Source organism: Rousettus aegyptiacus, unplaced genomic scaffold (genome assembly GCF_014176215.1).
Source record: "Rousettus aegyptiacus isolate mRouAeg1 unplaced genomic scaffold, mRouAeg1.p scaffold_m13_p_2, whole genome shotgun sequence".
Taxonomy (NCBI): Eukaryota; Metazoa; Chordata; class Mammalia; order Chiroptera; family Pteropodidae; genus Rousettus; species Rousettus aegyptiacus.
Genome location: NW_023416295.1, coordinates 157,632,218 through 157,650,416, shown reverse-complemented (window position 1 = coordinate 157,650,416; position 18,199 = coordinate 157,632,218). Strand labels below are relative to the sequence as shown.

The 18,199-nt window shown below is 35.4% G+C and overlaps 1 protein-coding gene across 1 annotated transcript in view; it reads left to right on the top strand.

Moving 5' to 3' along the window:
- Positions 1-18,199, top strand: part of FGD6 (FYVE, RhoGEF and PH domain containing 6) — a 95,925-nt gene that overhangs the window by 29,710 nt on the left and 48,016 nt on the right. The window contains exons 3-5 of the mRNA XM_016162752.2: positions 3,322-3,475; positions 13,759-13,826; positions 13,914-13,944. Of these exons, the coding sequence (XP_016018238.2) occupies positions 3,322-3,475; positions 13,759-13,826; positions 13,914-13,944 (253 nt within the window). The remainder of the gene's footprint in view (positions 1-3,321; positions 3,476-13,758; positions 13,827-13,913; positions 13,945-18,199) is intronic.

The following is an 18,199-nucleotide window of genomic DNA, read 5'->3' as shown; positions in this document are numbered from 1 at the left end:
TTTCTAATCACGTGGAGATGAAATATAAATGTGGGTACTAGATGCCATCTTTCATGATTTCGCTGCTAAACTCATCTTTCTTTTAAAATCGGTTTCTTTGTTAACATTTCTGTTTCAGTCACTATCACCTTCAATTTACTGGTGATTGTTCATGAAACCTTGAAGGAAGACATGAGTTTTTTTTTTACCATCTCTTTATCCTAGCCCTAATAGTTTTTCTTCCTCTTACATCTAACCCTTCCTCTCAATTCCTGATGTAGTCAACTTGGTTCAGGCTGCCTGCATTATTGAAATTACCTTCTGGATCTCCTCCTACTTCTTCTGTCATTGCGCCCATTCCCCAGTATACCCCCCAGTTAATTCATTGGCATTGCGTTACAAGATTAATCTTCCTAAAACCCCACTTTGCTCACTTTCCTCCCTCCTAAGCTTCAGAAATCATAAATGGTCTCTACTGTTCACCATTCAGGTGTGTGGGAAACTTCTTTAACTTCAATATAAGCTTTGAGATCATCAAGGGGAGCTCACTGATGCTAATAAACAGGGTTGTTTACCCCACCTTCCCGGTTAGGTCTGGGGAGTGGGGCCAGGACCAGGCTTACAAATTTTGATTGACTGAAGAGATGCCAGTCTCTTCCCTATTGGCATTAACAAGAAGTATGGTAGTGACATCCAGCTTGGAGGTCTATTAAGGAAATCTTAGAAGTCTGCTGAAAGATTTGGGTCTACTTGTTAAAGGCCTACAGGATGAACATAAACTCTTCAGCTGGTTTTCATGCCCCTTGACAGCCTGGCACCTATCTCCTTCTCCAAGCTTGTTTTCCATTAATTGTAGGAGACTCCTGCTGTAGCCACAGTGTTCTTTTGTTTTTTGAATACAAACATTCCCACTTCCACACCACTGATTATAATGCCTAGGATTCCCTTCTCTTTTAAACCATATGCTATTTTCAGTATTCCCCCAAACATTTTTTTTTTGTGATCACCACTACCTTAAATACGTACCGTCTGAACATCTCTTGAAATTTAATACCCATTGCTTTTAATATCATTTTTGTTCAGTAAAAAATTATAGAGGGCCTATCATGTCAAGCAGTATGCTGGGAATTCAAGTGGAAACAACAATTTCCTTTTCCTTGAAAGTTCACATTTTAATGAGAGAAACAAATTTACCCTGAGTGTAGTCAAGTGAGGTTGTTTAGGATACAGAAGAGACAAGTAAATTTGAGTTGAGGAGGGTGGACAGGTAAGGTTTTCCATAGGAAAGCAATTATCAGAACTAAAATCTCCCAGTGTCTTATGGCAGCATGTTTTGATCCATGTCATTTTAATATTTAAAGCTCTTTTTTTTTTTTTTCTTAAATGTTAACTTTTATAAACATCTCTAATGGATGAGGTGACCAATTGGTTACTATCTTAATAATAGCTTTCCAAATGTTGGACCAACAAACTCCTCTCAGCTTCCCTTTTAGAAACTGAATTTCCTCACAGGTGCCATAGCCCTATTAGTGATTATTCAAAATTTTTATACTGTTGAGTTCAAAAGAGAGCACAGATAGGCTAATCTAAAAAAAAAAAAAAAAACCCAAATTTTGTTAGAACCAGATTCTTTTGCAGTGGGATGGGGTAGAGCCTGAGGTTTTATATTTCTGAGAAGCTCCCTGGTGATGCTGAAGCTTTTGCACATTGAAAATGTTTTGAGTGACAGAATTTTAGAGGATGTAAGTAGACAAAGAATTAAGACAAAAACAAGTGAAGGTATATGTGTTTCTTCTACTTACATTAATCTTACAGTTTGTACATCCTGTTAACTCTCATTACTCTTGATCTAATTAATCGATCTTAATTAATTTAATTAAGATCGATAGATTAATTAATCTAAATCAACTAATAACCTAGCTGGGTTGGGGGTCACCTCCCTACACCCAGAGACAGTGAATCTTGCCAGTGATCTGACTAGAAAGCTTCCACTCTTCACCCTCACCCCTCTCCGGGGAGTGAGTCGCCTCCGTGTCATGGGGAACTATGATAAGGTGTACACCCACCTAACTGAGGCTGTGATATGATTCCCTGAGGCCCTCCAGCCACTGAGTAATAGGAAACCCCATCTTTGGCAGAGGGAAGTGTTCCTTTTGGCATTCTGCCTTCATCCAACTGGTTTGTTTAATAGTCGGGCTCCAGGAATGGCATCTGAGGCAAGTCTGTATCCTACAGGAACTGGCAGAAAATTCATCTTTAGCTTTTAAGATTATTGTTTGAAATTCTCATAACTTGTAGGAACCTTGGCCATTGAGTGACCTGCCCATGACCTGCTAAAGGAGCCTGCCAGAGTGGAATTCAACTGTCTTTTTTGCCTGAGTGTTTCCCCTGATGATTTTCTGTGGATTTTTTACTGACTTCTGTTCTGCAGATATTCTTGTAGACTGCAGACAGGAAAGCAGTTACTATGAGCACTTTGTTCCTAAGTCTTTACAACCAAAGCTAGAAAGTATTGTTTCTGTCTTCTTCCTGGGGAACTTTGCTATGGAATTCCCCCCACAGATTAGATTGCAACAACGACAATAAGATTCAAGAGATCTGTCTCAGTACAAAATGGGAAATGTTGATGATGTCAGGCTGGCAAGGAGGAGTTGGTAAATGGCCTGATACAGTGGTTTTTAAATTTCAGCATGTATCCCCAGGGGCCCTGTACCCTCAAGAGTTTCTGATTTAGCAGGTCTGGAGCAGAGCCTGAGGATTTGTAACATCCTCTTTCCTTCCCATGTCTTGTGATGTGGTTACATAAAAGGCCATTAGTTATAACCAGGGAGGCAGGCACACATTCACAGTAGCACATGCATTTTTGATTGTGAGGGCCATCATTACCTCCCAGTCCTTGCAGATTTGTTAGCTGAAAACACTGAGACCCAAGGAAGCAGCACCTCTTCTGATGTTCCCATGCAGATAGTGCCCTTCTGTGGTAACCCAGCTCACGTCCTGTGAAGCTTCTTGGTTTGTCCTAGTAGACATCTGAGCTTCTAGACTGAGGCTGTATTGAAGCATAGGATGGGGCAGCTGGGAAACTTACTTCTCACCCACTTTCATATCAAGAAAATACATGTTTTTCAAGATGATTATTTTAAACTCAACATGCATTTGGGTTTTTGAAAGCTGAGGTGGGGAAAGGGAAGAGGAAGTTTGATTGATCTGGCTGTTTTCCATTTCTTTAAATCCCTTAGATGCACCTTGCTTATATCACATGAATAATACGGTTGATTTTGTATGTTTTTGGTAGTATTCCTTGTTTTTAAAGGTGGCTAAATGGTGTACTTTTTATTTAAGCGGTTCTGGAGCATCCCAGGAGGGCCACATTGATCTGGACCTTGGCCTTGGTGACCTTCCTTCGGATGAGGAGGAAGTCGTCAACAGTTCCGATGAAGATGATGTTAGCTCTGGTTCTAGTAAAGGGGAGCCTGACCTGCTGGGAGATAAACAGGTAGATGTTGGTATTTAATCGTTTTTACTTCTGCGTATGTTGGTCTATCATGACACTCAGAATTAATATTTATTAGCATGAGACACACAAAACTCCCCTAGTTTTTTAAAAACTTACAAAACATTTTTTAATATTAAATTTAATTCCTGATTTAATGTAGTGTCTAAGATGCTGTATTTCTAAGAGCATATCACTTAGTGATTATTTAGTAATTTTTGAGGATTTATTTTTGATAATGTCCATTGATTTCCTTTTTAATAACAAAAATCCCTCTTAGGATTGTTCCTTTTACTGCTAGTGATACTACTTGAAAGAAATGAATTCGATACATTTCAGACCCTAACAAATCTTTTTAGGGATCGAATAAAGATTGCTGTTAATTACACATCAGGATTTCCTTTGAAATAATCCAGTATGTGTGCATTTTCAGAATACATGAAACGAGATTGATCATCTGTTAATAATTAGTTAAGATGCGTCATTGGTGCATAGGGTTTGTTATATTGTTTCTCTACATTTGTTTCAATAAAGACATAATTACAACAAAAAAGTAGTATATCAGCAGTATCCCCAGGATGTGTTGGAATGTTGCAGCAACATGGAATTTGAAAGGACGCACATATTCATAAGCATGTCAAGCCATGGAGAAAATCTGTGTCACCTAACTCCTATGCCATAACTTACCAATATGTTATGCTTCCTGTTCAATATATTTTCACTTCCTTTAAATTCATTTTCAGCCTTAAATAAATGGAACATGTTGTGTAATTTTCAAGATTTAAATCCCAACTCTACCACTGATGATCTGAGTATTCTTGGGCAAAATATTTAACCTTTTTAGGCTAAGGAATCCCATTTTATGAAGAAGAGAACAGTACTTACCACATATAATTGTGAAGCCTAAGTGATATGATATATGTAAAGACTTAGAACACTGTCTAGTACCTGGTAAGAACTCAATGATTATTTGTTTATGTATTTCTTGCTAGACATAATTTCTCTGTTGTAAAGTATTGAATCATGAGTTGGGAGTAACCACTAGAAAGTAGCCTTAGGGCAGGTGAGTTTGTAAAACACCTGAAATAGATGAATGACTGTTCTTAATCCTCACAGCGCCCCTCGGCAGTCTGGGATTTATTTTGACTATCAGTAATTCCTCCTGTGTTTTTTATTGGTATCTGTCTTGCTTAAATTTAAAAGCTCATTTTCTTTATTGCTTCTCATAGATGTAGATTCTACAAATATTTATGGAATACCCATTATGTCTCAGGTACTGTCAGTACGTACCAGACATAAAGCAGAGCTCATAGTGACCGCTCTTGAAGAGCTTACATACTAATGGGGAAAGAGCAGCCATAAAGCATAACAGTAAGAACTTCAGAGTATTTCATGCATTGAAGGGCAGAAAACAGAATGATATGCTAGAAACTGAAGAGGCTACTTAGGATAAAAGCCTTTAAGAAAGCGTTATTTGACTGAGATGCAAATGAACTGGCAGGAATTAGAGCCTGCAGAGTTTGGGGAAGAGCCTTTTAAATGGCCTTCCTCTCTAAGGACCATAATTAAATCAACCTTTACTCTCTTTAATAAACTGCAAATTCTTTCTTTTCCTAGCAAATACTATTTTTTATAATTTTGTTTGTTTCTCTTGCTCAAATCCTTTCGATTTTCTCCCCATGCTTCTTAAAGCATGATGACCAAAATTGGTTTCTACATTCTACTAGGGATCTCACCAACACATGGTATAAAGAAAGGATTAATCTCTAACCTTTTTGTGTTATGCATCTTACAAACACAATCTGTCATAACACTGCCTGGTTGACTCATTTGTTTCGTGGTCATTGGAGACTTCAGGATTCTTCTGTATTCATGCCTGCCTGTCCTTTCCATTCCAGTATTTATATTATTGCTTTTTTGTCTTAAGTTACACCGTGTTGCAATATCTCTTTTAAATTTTATTTTCTGTTTTTAAAATGACATTATTTTTTCAATTAATTATGGACATTTAATATTTTTGCACCCGATGTCAGTGTATTAATAATTTCCCGCCTGTAGAATTGTCAACCACTCTGATGAGCTTAGTCTGTCTGTCTTCGTCTGAGACAGCAATGGCAATAATAAAATAGACTAACTCTGCCTTTCTAGACAGTTATTGGTTCATCTAAGCATAGTCTGGTGAATATTTTTCTTTTAAGTAATTTGCTTTCATAGTGGCTAAAAAGAACACAGTCTGCTAAATCAGATTGCCTGGATTCTTACCATTATCAGCTCAGTGATCTTGAGCAATCTACTTAACTTAGTGTGCCTTAGTTTTTTCATCTGTAAAAAGAGGATGGAGTAGGGTGGACCCTTGTCCTTATTTTCTGACACTTTGTAATGATTAAATGATTATATACTATTTAAAATAGTATCTGACACAAAATGAATGCTCAGTAGATTTTAGCTATTATTATTGGCTTATATGAACAGAAGGAAGCAAAAAAAGTATCTGAACGCAATCTTTATACAAACAAATAAATGTATATTTATTTTGCATATTTACCAAATAAATATATATTGTTTCAAGTTTACCTTTCTTATATTCGATGAATAAATCTGAAACATGTTTACATGAAAGGCAGTTCTATTAGAAACACATGTAATTTGGCATCCTAAGACCCATGGTTCAGTCCTAGCTCTGCCATTTTCCAGCTGTATGACCTTGGTCCAATTATTTTTAAAAGTCAGTTTATTTACACCATTCTCATTTCACAATGGATTTCAGGTGACAACAAAAAGAAATTATGTAATACGAAAAGTCAAAATATATAGTTAAAGAAATCAAGATGTTAATAAATAGTATTGGAATTACTGGATATCCACATGCAAAAGAATGAAGTTAGACCCCTTCCTTTCACCACACATGAAAACTAACTTCAAATGGATCATAGACCTAAATGTAAAAACTGAAACTATAAAACTCTTAGAAGAAAATATGGGAATAACCCTTTATGACCTTAGGTTAGGCAAAGTCTTCTTAGCTAAAACAACAAAAGTAAAAATGATAGGAGGAAAAATAGATAAATTGGACTTAATCAAAGTTAAAGACTTTGGTGTTACACACAGTACCATCAAGAAAATGAAAAGACAACCCAGAGAATAAGAGAAAATATTAGCAAATATCTCTGGTAAAAGGACTTACATACAGAATATATAAACTCTTACAACTGAACAATAAAAAATAAGCAAACCAATTTTAAAATATCTTTGGAGATATTTCTCCAAAGATATACAAATAGCCATAATAAGATGCCCAACATCCTTATCCATCAGGGAAATGCAAAGCAAAAACCTTAGTGAACTACCACTTCACACCTACTAGGACGATGGTAAAATCAAACAGATGGACAATAACAAATGTTGGTGAGGATGTGGAGAAATTGGAACCCTTATACATTGCTGGTAAGAATGCAAAATGGTGCAGCCACTTTGGAAACAGTCTAGCAGTTCCTTAAAAGTTTAAATATACACTTACCATATAACCCAGCAGTTCTACTCCTGGGTATATACCCGTGAGAAATGAAAACATATGTCCATGTAAAAATTTGTACAGGAATGTTCATAGCGGCATTATTCATGATAGCCCAAAAGTGGAAAGAGCTCAAGTGTTCATCAATAGATAAATGGAATATTACTCACCAATAAAAAAAAATGTGCCTATACACGCTACAGCATGGACGAACCTTAAAAAAAGGCTAAGTGAAAGAAGTTAGTCACAAAAGATTACATTTTATGTGATTCCATTTATATGAAATGTCCAGAATAGGCATATCTATAGGGACAGAAAATAGCTTAGTGATTGCCAGAGGCTGTTTAAAAATGACATCTATTCATTCTGCTTCATTGTGGTTGGAATATTCACTACTGTTTACCTTTCCTGTATATTGATTTCTCTGCCTCTTTTCTTTTTAAATTTTCTTAAAACAGCTCATATATATATCATCATGAAGAGAGGGGTGAACATAAGAGAACTTTGTTTTTTAGAGGTTAGTCATGGAGTCAACTCTGCTTTGGCATAGCTAAACGACAGAGATATTTCTCAGGCAGGTCTGGTTGTTGAGTTTTTGCTTTTTAATGGAACTCGAGTAGCACAGCAGAGGCCTTTTAAAAATTCTGTTAAATTCTATTAAAAAGTAACAAATTTCACTGAACTTTATTTGCAGTGAACAAATGTGAAAAGAGAACACAGTTCAGAATTTACCAAGCTGGGCTATTATCAAGAGATTGGAACATAAAACTGGGTTTCAGATCAGAGGTTCTGTTTTGGAATTTGTTTGACTTATTTTATGACCTTGACAAAGTAATTTCATTTGTGACTCATGTTTCAACTCCATAGCAGTGTACTTCCAGGAGATGCCGTTATTTCACAGGCAATGTGCTTTGAAAGGTAATCTAACTTAAGTGAGGACTTTCATTAACTAAAAAGTTGAGATGCCAAATATGGCCTCTCTTGAGGTTTTACAGTGGGGTGTATTTCTCCATCATTGTTTGACTTGGGTAAGAATCAGTGTTTTTCGTACAAGTCATAGATAAGGTGGAGCTCTTTATTTTGTTTTTTAGCTATCTTTGACTTTGTTTACTTTGAAAATGATTGTAATCCATCGAACCACTTTCTAATAATTACTTTTTGTTTTAGCTCTATAGTTTCCCTAGTTTAAAAGGTAAAATAGTAGAATACATGGACTTCTAGAATTTTAGAATTACAAAAGGCTTTAGTCGTCTAGTACAAATTCATACTTTTTACATGATGAAATATCTGTAATGAACTTTTAGTTGTTTGAGTTTACATTTTCGTGTTACTCAACCACATACTCTAAAGCAGTGTGCTCCGCTCTAAGATTCTGAGAATGCGGTAGCTCCCTTGGTACATATTTGTTTATTCATACATATTAATTGCACAGTGGACCAGGCACTGTGCTATGCACAGAAGGATACAAGGATGAATAAGATTGTAGACTAGAGGTAATTCAGACGTGCCAGCAAATAAACACAGTCCTCTGAGTTCAGTCCTATAAATACCATATGAATAAGGAAATAATCTTGCATTTGGGGAATGGTGGGGAGAAAATATCAAGTCAGCCTTCATAAAAGAGACATCTTTTGAGTGCTGTCATAAAAGATGAGTTGGAATATAACAGGCAGAAATCTTTAGAGGGGGAGATGACGAAGCAGGAAGGAAAGGTATAATAGAACGGACATGTAAGGGCAGAGCATACTCGGAGTTGCAGGGTAGTTTCAGTTCGGCTGGAGCTGAGAGAACACAGTGTGGAGGAGTAGGAATGAGACTAGTGAAGATAACTAGACACATTGTGGAATGTCTTACATGCATGGCAAAGGAAAGTTTGGTCTTTTTTGCCCATAGGTGATAGAGATACAGTGGGATAAATCCAGAGCCAAGGAAACTACTGAGGTTATTGTAATAGTATAGGCAAGAAATAAGGAGGCAGTATTGAGGAAGAGCAAAGGATCAATTAAACTTTAAAGAAATATTCAGAAGGACAAATAGACAGGATTCGATGACTCAGTTGTGATGATAGAAGGTGGAGGAGTCTAGATGTCTGGCTTTGATGAGTATTTAGAGTATCTAGCATGCATGTACGTGAAGCTTGTTTAAAGAATGACTGAAGGTCATCAGATGCTTTATTTTTTGTGTGTTTTTTCCTGAATTACCACTACCTGATTATGCTCTTTCTCTCAAGATGTCAGTCAGTACATTTTATAGTTGTTCTATAAAAACTTATTTGGATATTTGGTTCACTCCCATTATTCATTCACTTCTTGAAAGCTAGGGCTATTTCTTTTTTATCTTTAATTCTCTGTTCTAACACCCACTTTCATGCCCCATCTCAGACCTATAGAGTCAGAATTTCCAAGTTACCCAGGAATCTGAAATTTAAGAGCTACGCAGTGGTTTTAATGATCAGTAATGTTTTCAGATTCAGCTGTAGAACAGTGAATCAGCTGAGTGGAGCTGGTGTCTCCTCCTAAACTTGTTATCAAATATTGGCGTAAAGGTGATCCTGACTCCTTCTTGGAAATGATCTCAGAATAACAAAGAGGATAAGAAATACAAATTCTGGCTTTAGTGGTAGGTATGAGGCGACCGCTAAAACTCCAAATCACAATTTTCGAGTAAGAGCTACCATTCCCACCAGCAATGTATAAAATGTTCCAGTTTTTCCACATCTTCTCAACACTGGCTTTTATCTGGTTTTTGATTATAGTTTTTGTGTGTGTGTCAAGTTCTGTCTCAGTGTGTTCTTAATTTGCATTTCCCTGATAACTAATTATATTGAGCATCTTTTCATACACTTACTGGCTATTGTTCTATCTTTAGTGAAATGTCTATTCATATTCATGTCTTTTACTCATTTTTAACTGGATTGTATTATGGGAATTATTTCTATATTCTGGATACAGAATCATGACTTGCAAATATTTCCTCTCTGCCTGAGGCTTTTCTTTTCATTTTCTTTAGGGTGTCTTTTGAACCATAAGAGTTTTAAATTTATGAAGTTCAATTTATCTTTTTTTTTTATAGATCATGTTTTTGGTGTTGTATCTAAGAACTGTTAGCCTGAACCAAGGTCATAAGAATTTTCTTCTGTTTTTTTTTTTCTACAAGTTTTATCTTTTTACCTCTATGAATGATTTCTAGTTAATTTTTGTAAATGGTGTCAAATAGATTATTAATTCACCTTTTTGCTTGTGGATATCCAGTTGATCCAGCAATTTTCAGTCATTTGTTGACAAAAACAATCCTTTCTCCCATTGAATTGCTTTGACAACTTGGTCAAAAATTCATTGACCATAAATTTAAGGGGCGTACTTCTCTCAATTTCTTCCCATTGATCTGCATGTCTGTCTTCATGCCAGTAGCTACCATTCCGCCCTCCACCCTGAAATTTACAATCTCAGGTTCTAGAAAAGAAACTTTGTAGTCACCAACCCTAGTGCTGACTCAGAATCTCTGCCACCTTCTGTCTCACTGACTTGCCATACCATATCTGAGATTTAAGATCTGAGATACTCAGTGTTTAAATCTTAGGATTTTAAAGTCGAAAGTTCAACACTCATTTTACAGATAAGGTACGACCGCCCCACCATAGCCATTCTTCTAAGTATTCTTGTCCCCTGCTCTAATAGAAACATGATATCTGCCTGAGGATAACATATTTATTGCCTTTGAGTCACTCTGCACAAAGCTCTGTAACCCAGGCCCTTGCAGAGCAAGGTCTCGAGGAAGAAAAGTAAAAGGTTCAGGCTAGAGACAGAACAAAGAGAGAGCGAGAAAAAGAAGAAAGGAAATAAAGGGTAGATGCCAAAAGTGAAGCACGCCTACTTGAAATTTTTGTGTAGAGCTGGTACACATTTTAGGCGGCTCCACTAAAATGCTTCAGCATCTGTAGTGTGCCTAGGTTTCTTTATAGCCACTGCTAAAACTACCTCTTGACCTTTAAAAGAAAACGGAGAATGCACAGTGAAGCCTTCGGTTCTTTCAAAGGTTTAGATTCATTTTTAATGCATTTCTTTTGACTTGCTAATTTTAAAAAGATATATTGTATTTTACAAATATTAAACTTTCTAGCTACAGTTATTATAGAGAAATCTATTATAATAGAAAAGCATTGATTTGCTAAAATAGTTTTAAAAGTAACAGTTATCTGTGTATGTGTACGTGTACGCAGTCATGGTTGTTAGTGCATGTGTGAGACTCGGTCTGTAAGATCAGGCTGTGCTTTAAGACTGCTTCTTGAGGAATGTTAGCTACGTGTAGTTTAAAAGGTGGGTGAATGGAATTGAATATCTTGTGCTTCATCTTGCTCAGTTGAGCAACACTTACCCAACCTGCTAATTGCAGTTATTCAACAAACTGTCTTAGTAAAGAGGAGTACTAATGGGGATAGAGGTTGAAGTCATCTATCTAATTGTCCCTTTAAACGTAGAGTTTGGGAGCTAAGGTTAAGTAACAAGGCAAAATATTCTAGGCTAATTAGACTGGACTGTTACACACTATGAATTAATCAATCGATCTTTAAAGATTATTTTCACAAGTGCTCGGTTTTATAGCCTATTTTGAATATTCTTTGCATAACCTTTCTGTTGACAGCTTTAAGATTTCTTGATATTGTTAGTAAGTAAATTCTGTAGTGAAATATGAAAACATGGAAGGGACAAATATACATTGTAAGATCAGTGCTTACTCCTGGAGGAAGAGAGAGCTTTAATGTCATATGTGATAATTTTTTTCACAAGAACGTTTAAACTGAATATTGCAGACTGTTTGGATTTGTTAAATCTTGAAGAGAGGGTAGGGGAGATATATGTGGGTATATCTTTAGCAGTGAATGTCTGTGAGGGTATAATTACCAGCAGATATTGAAGAGAGATTCAGGGTGTATTAGAAATATTTCTAAGTTAGATATTGGGAAATACAGGTTCTCTTCCCAACTCTAATCACTTTTGAATCTTGGCAAAACCTTGATTTAAGTGGGTTGTCTTTGGGATTCTGCTCTTGGTCCAATTCTCACTTTATATATTCCTTGCACTTGACATCATTCACTTCTATGAATTCAACTACCATTTTATGGTCCAGTGGTTTTCGATATAGTAAAAAAATGAATCTAAAAATAAAGATCTCCCTTGTATTTACCATAACTGACTGACTTTTTATAAGAATATAAATGATTGTAATAAAAAAATCTAAATTTTAACATGTTTATGAACCTGAGGAATCCACTCCATTTACTCACTTGACTGTCATCAATGCTTTAAGTAAGTTAATAAAAGAGTTCTTATGTATGTATAGAACATCAGCAGACATTCTTTAAAAAAAATCATTAAAATGTAATTTTCAGAAGAGCTTCATTCATCATTAAATGGCATCTGTTTTATGCGTTGGTTCTGGCACTGAAATTCTGGAAGCAGGTAAAAACAGTTTTTTTTTTTCCCAAATAAGGAACTAATATAGTCCTTTGACCCATCATAGTGATGTTTAAGTAAACAAATGTGCTAGGATGATCCATGATTCCAATTTAGAAAAGAAGACTGCTTCACTACCATTATTTTTTTTTAAATAACGAGAAGTCACTACCATTATTTTCTTCCTGTGTCATTTCACTCATGACTGACTATTGGACTGTCATGGTCACTTTTTATTCTTAACCGTGACATTACCTTGTTTAACTGCACTCTGGACGGCACGAAAACAACAAAAACAAAAAAAGAAAAAACAAAAAACGAGTCCCGGTATTACCAACACTGGCATGAATGTGGAGAGGCCTGTCCTTCTAAAACCCGATCTGACATTTATTTCTTCAACGGAAGCATCAGCACATTTTCCTTTTAATGGCAACCGCCCTGATTTTCATTTTAGGTGAAATTTCAAAAATGCGGTAATTGCTTGTTCCTTGTTTTCTCTCTTTTGCCTCTTACTGTGGAACTGTGGTGTGCAGGTCTTTCACCAGAATAGAAGTGGAGAGAAGCATTTCCTTTTTTCTACTGCCCTAGAGTCAAAGCCAGCTCTTACCAGTTTTGAAATGAAAACAACAATTTCTAAATCCTTAACTATCAAGACCTCATTTCTAATCACCTTTTTTTTTTTCCAGAAGTGTACATTTTTTTCTCCCGGCTAGAGTATTTAATATACGCACAAAGCAGTACATATTTAAGGAATTTCATTTCAGCTCTTTAGAATAAAGCTGCCTCGACTATAAGAGCATATTTATAAAAGGGGTTTGGAGTCAACTGAAGAGAGCCTGTGGCCAAAATGTCTGCAATGTGTTTGGTATAGACTGTGAAAAAGCCCTTTTCAGTCTGCACTGAAGTTGTCTGACTTGGAGTGGCTCTACTTAGAGTGAAGTTCTCTTACACATTCCTACTGGATATTCACTAATCTCACATTACTGTGTGCAACCTAAGAACTCATATTCAGAATGTGACTTTTCAGTTTTGAACCACTGACGACTGTGCTCCACCAAGGATCTGGGGCTTCTCAGAGAAGTGCATCAGTCCAGCACTGATGATGGTAGAGGCTTACCGATTGCTCTCAGCTTCCCCTGTATCATGGTTTAATAACCACATCTAATTCTCTCCATTTGTCATTTGAGATGTTGTATAGTATGAAATGTGTTCTAATCAGGAACTTGTAAATATCAAAGATTGAATTTACATCTGACTAGCTCAGAGCTGATCTTCGTTATCCTTTATGAATTCATGCTTTCTTAATGTATTTTTATCCACAGGATGAAGATACTGGAATAAAAAGTAAAGTTCATTATATTGCCAAGGAGATCATGAGCTCAGAGAAAGTGTAGGTATCTAGTTTATAATTCAGAAGACTAGTTGTTTTCCCCATTGGCTCATTTAAAACATTTCTTTCATTGCTGTTTTTTTACAGGTTTGTGGATGTGTTAAAACTTTTGCATATTGTAAGTATCTGGTAATATTTTCTTGAAATCTAAGCCTATCCTCTTTTACATCTTTCCCTATCCCCCCAAATTTTCAACATAATACTTAAGTTAACATGTATATACATGTACGTTCTTTCTATACAGGTTTATATTTTTAAATTCACACATAAGTGAATATAGAGTTTTCTAAAATGTATATATCTCATGTATGTGTAGTATACCCAGATGATTTCCGAAAAATAGGGAGCCTTTATATCTATCTGTATCTTCAAACTTTCTACCTTCATAAGAAAGAGTTTTTAAAGTGATAATATTTTGGGGGGGGCATTTGTAGAAGTCTGCTATCGGTAGAATTTTACACTAGTAATTATAAAGAATGTCATGAACAGTGTTCTGTTTTTTTCTATTTGAATAAGCTCCCAGAAAGACACTCAAAATAGACATTTTTACAACTAACTTTTTACAGTTCTCTTTTCGATTTCATAATTGTCAACTAGAACAGACCTGTTGGGAAACAATTATATATGTGTCTGGCTACATGTTCATTTTTCTCATGCACTCCTTTGTACTTGCAAGTTTTTACAAGTTTTATTATGCACAGCAATTAAAGCGTTTTTAGTATTAACTTTCCATTGTCTTGTAGCAAGATATTAAGACTTAACAAAAGAAAGGGATAAGGTAGAGGAAACAATAAAAAATATTGAAGTGAAAATTTACTTAGATGGTGTAATTATTCACATCATCTTAAACTTAATTGCTAAGAAATGATAGGTTCACAAAATACACCCATTTAGGTCTCTGCAAGGAGTATCATTATTTTCAGTTTTCTTTCTAATATGTACATATGAACATTAAAACTGAGTTTCACTTAAGGGTGATTCACATTCACCAAATGATTCCCTTGTTTCGGTGCTTGGTACAACAGAAACATGGAGGCCTAATTCCTGTGTGAAAAATCTCTAGCTTTGGAAGCATTTTCTAAAATAATTTTCAACAATTCTAATTTATAAAATTATTTCCCCATGAATAGTTTCTCACATAACTCTTGACTAAGTTCTCTTTTGTAATTTATTTAGAAAATTGTAATACAATATTTGGTTACCCAAACAAATTAGTAGAGTTTCAAGCTTATTGTCATTTCAAATAGATAACAATAAGCTTGATAAATAAATGTCTTTTCAAAAAATATACCGTGTACATTTGCTGCTATGCCCGGAACCTCTCTATGGTAAAAGCAGTCATAGGGGGAACAGAAAAAGCTAAACTACTGTTTTCTGGAAAACTCAGAATATACCTCTAAGATGAGGAGATTGTATGTATTTGACATATTTGCTGATAGACATGTCTAATAGAAATAGTACCTCGCCAAGGAAATTTTGAGCATCTATAAGTTAATTGGTAAGCTCTATTGTTAATAGATACAAAAAAAAAAAAGAAAAAAAAAAAAAGCTATGGAGTCAGAAGGACTTGAGTTTAAACTTCATTGCACCATTTCAGCAAATCTTGTGTGGAACAGATATTGAGGGTTCCACTGTGAACAACACAGAGCCTCTGGCTTCATGGTGCTTACAGTCTAGTGTAGTGCTTCTCACTAGATTTCATGATTTCCAATCCATGGTGGACCAGAACTTTTATAAAATGCAATAAAAATGTCATGGTCATATCAAATTGATCTAAAAGTTTTTGTTCCCTTATTCTCACTTTTTGCCTAATCTCTTTGCAGACCAATACTAATTTGTGCACCATCCTTTGAGAAGCATTGGCTTAGTAGATTCTGTTTCTTACCAGCTCTGTACATTTTAGAAAATTGTTTAATCTTTTGAGTCTAGTTTCCCTCATTTATAAAATGGGGATAAAAATACCCATCTCTCAGGTTGTGAAGAATAGGGTATGTGAAAAGTCTAGTATTACACATAGTATACAGTAGATTCTCAAATTGTCTTTCCATTACCCTCTTCTCCATCTTCCCTTTTAAAGCATCAACAGATGAGAAACATTCGTTCTATTACCAGGCAGTTGACTTTTCATTTTTTTCTAATGACTTTTTTTTCTGTACTAAAATTTCATTTTAATGAAGGAAATTCTGATTCTAGTAGGCAGGGAAGCATTTAAAATCTTACCAGTCATTTGGTTATTTAAAAAGAGATGTCTTATTCTTACCTCTGTATTTTTGGAACAAATCCTAAGCACTATAAGGATGGACAATCAGATCAAAGTATTTACCCATATCATCTCATATCCAATCTGATGGCCTTAGGCTCTTCCCAGGTGCTGTTGAGTAGAGTGAATCATTCATAACCCACCTTGACTTCTACATTTCAAAACCTCCTAAGCCTTTAATGTAGGAGGATCGTCTTCCAACCTGATGTAAATGTCCTGTCTGGTTTGTACAAATGTTAACTCAGCAGAGCCCAATTCTAATGAGCATCTTAACAAAGAGCATCTTAACAACAGGGTATTAACCAAGTGTGAGCCATTACTAGGAGGGGCTTGGTATCAGGATAGTATGGGTTAAGCCAAGAGTCTCTTGCTTCATCCTCTAACACCATGGTATTTAAACTCATATTTACCTAAAGTGCACCACAAAGGTAACATATAGATTATTTTAATCCTGAGCACTGCTACTATCTGATTTCATCTAAGTGAATTATTTTCTGTCTTAGATGATAGAATATGACTGCTTTAAGCTATGTAAACAACACCCCTTAGGTAATCCGGTGGGGTTTTTTGGAAATCAATTAGCTATCTAGGTGGCTTGGGCGAAATGATTGTTTCAGTTTTACATAATTTCCCATAAATAGTGTTCCATATTAGAGACCCTATAGTAGTAGCATTAGTAGGTCTTTCTGTGATGACAAAAATGTTCATTATCTGCCCTGACCAATATGGTAGCCATATTTTTAAAAATTAATATATGGTAGCTTACAACGCTTCTTTGTTTAGTATTTGGTAAATAACTAGGTGAAATAGCTCATAAAAAACTTTTAAATCTAAACTAATATATCTTATCATTGAAGTTATTACACAGAGAGGAAATAGACTTGGTTAGAAGACACACAATTTAAAATATACTTAAGATTCTAAGAGCCAGTGTACTCAGTTAATGGTTTTGAATCTTGTGCCTGATGTTTATGAGAAAAAATTGGTCCTGCAGAGGCAGTGGCAAGACTTTGCCATTAGTGTTTTACAAGATACATACTCTATAGTATCTACCATGAGCTCCTGGATTTCGCATTGGACTTTTTTTAAAAAGGTCCAATGTGCACATTGTCTCTAAGTCAATACCCTAATGAGTCCAAAGAGAAAGGAGATTCCTAAATGATCAGAGACTTGGAGATCTTTTGGACAAAGATGGAGTGGTTAAGTAACAGTTAAGTGGTACTAATAATGAAGCATCTTTGTTCCACTAATTTCTTCACATTGGGGTATACATTACCTTGAAAATTTGATAGGCTCTCAATAAAATACGTAGAGTTAGAGGCAGATCTTCTTGGATATCCAGATGTGTGTTAGTAAATAGAATATATCTTTTAGTTTTTTAAAAAATGTATTATAAACAGGATAAAAGGCTTCCTTATAGAAGCTTCCAGTTTTTCCCATCTTAAAATCTTGTAAACCTTTTAATTATCATTTATTCTTTTGTTGCAAAGATTCTCCTTAAGCATCGATTGACAAGGCTAACAAACTTTCACTTTTGAGCAGCAGCTTCTTGTGAGAACTGTTCCTCACTGAATGAAGTTTATTGTTAAAAGCACCTTTGTCTCCTGCTATGTTTGTTTTCCCCCCACCTCGGTTTGGTATTTCCTTCACTTTATAGGCCTCTACTTCAGAGCTCACTTTCCAGCCTTCCAGGGACCTGCAGATTTTAAATGATATTCATGTGATCGTGTAAATTAACCAGATCTTTCGTTAAATAAATGGCCTTCTATTGAGCACTTTCTCTGTGCTTTTCAACATGCTAACTTTGTTATATAAATTATCTATTTTAATTCCCATAACAACTCTATCAAATAGATGTTATTTCTATTTTTTAAATGATGAAAGTAAGCTAACTGCCAAAAGTAACCCACTGCTAGTTGGCAAAGCCATACTTTAACTCTGGTCTGTCTGAGCCCTTGTACATAGTGGATTGTTCAGAAATTGAATAAAAATTGTTTCTTGAAATCTCAACATACTTTAGGGTGTAGTATATCTTTCAGTATATTAGCCAGTTTTCAGAATTCTTTCATTTGGCTTAGGAAATCAGAGAAATTCTAGTTTTTTGTCTTCTAAA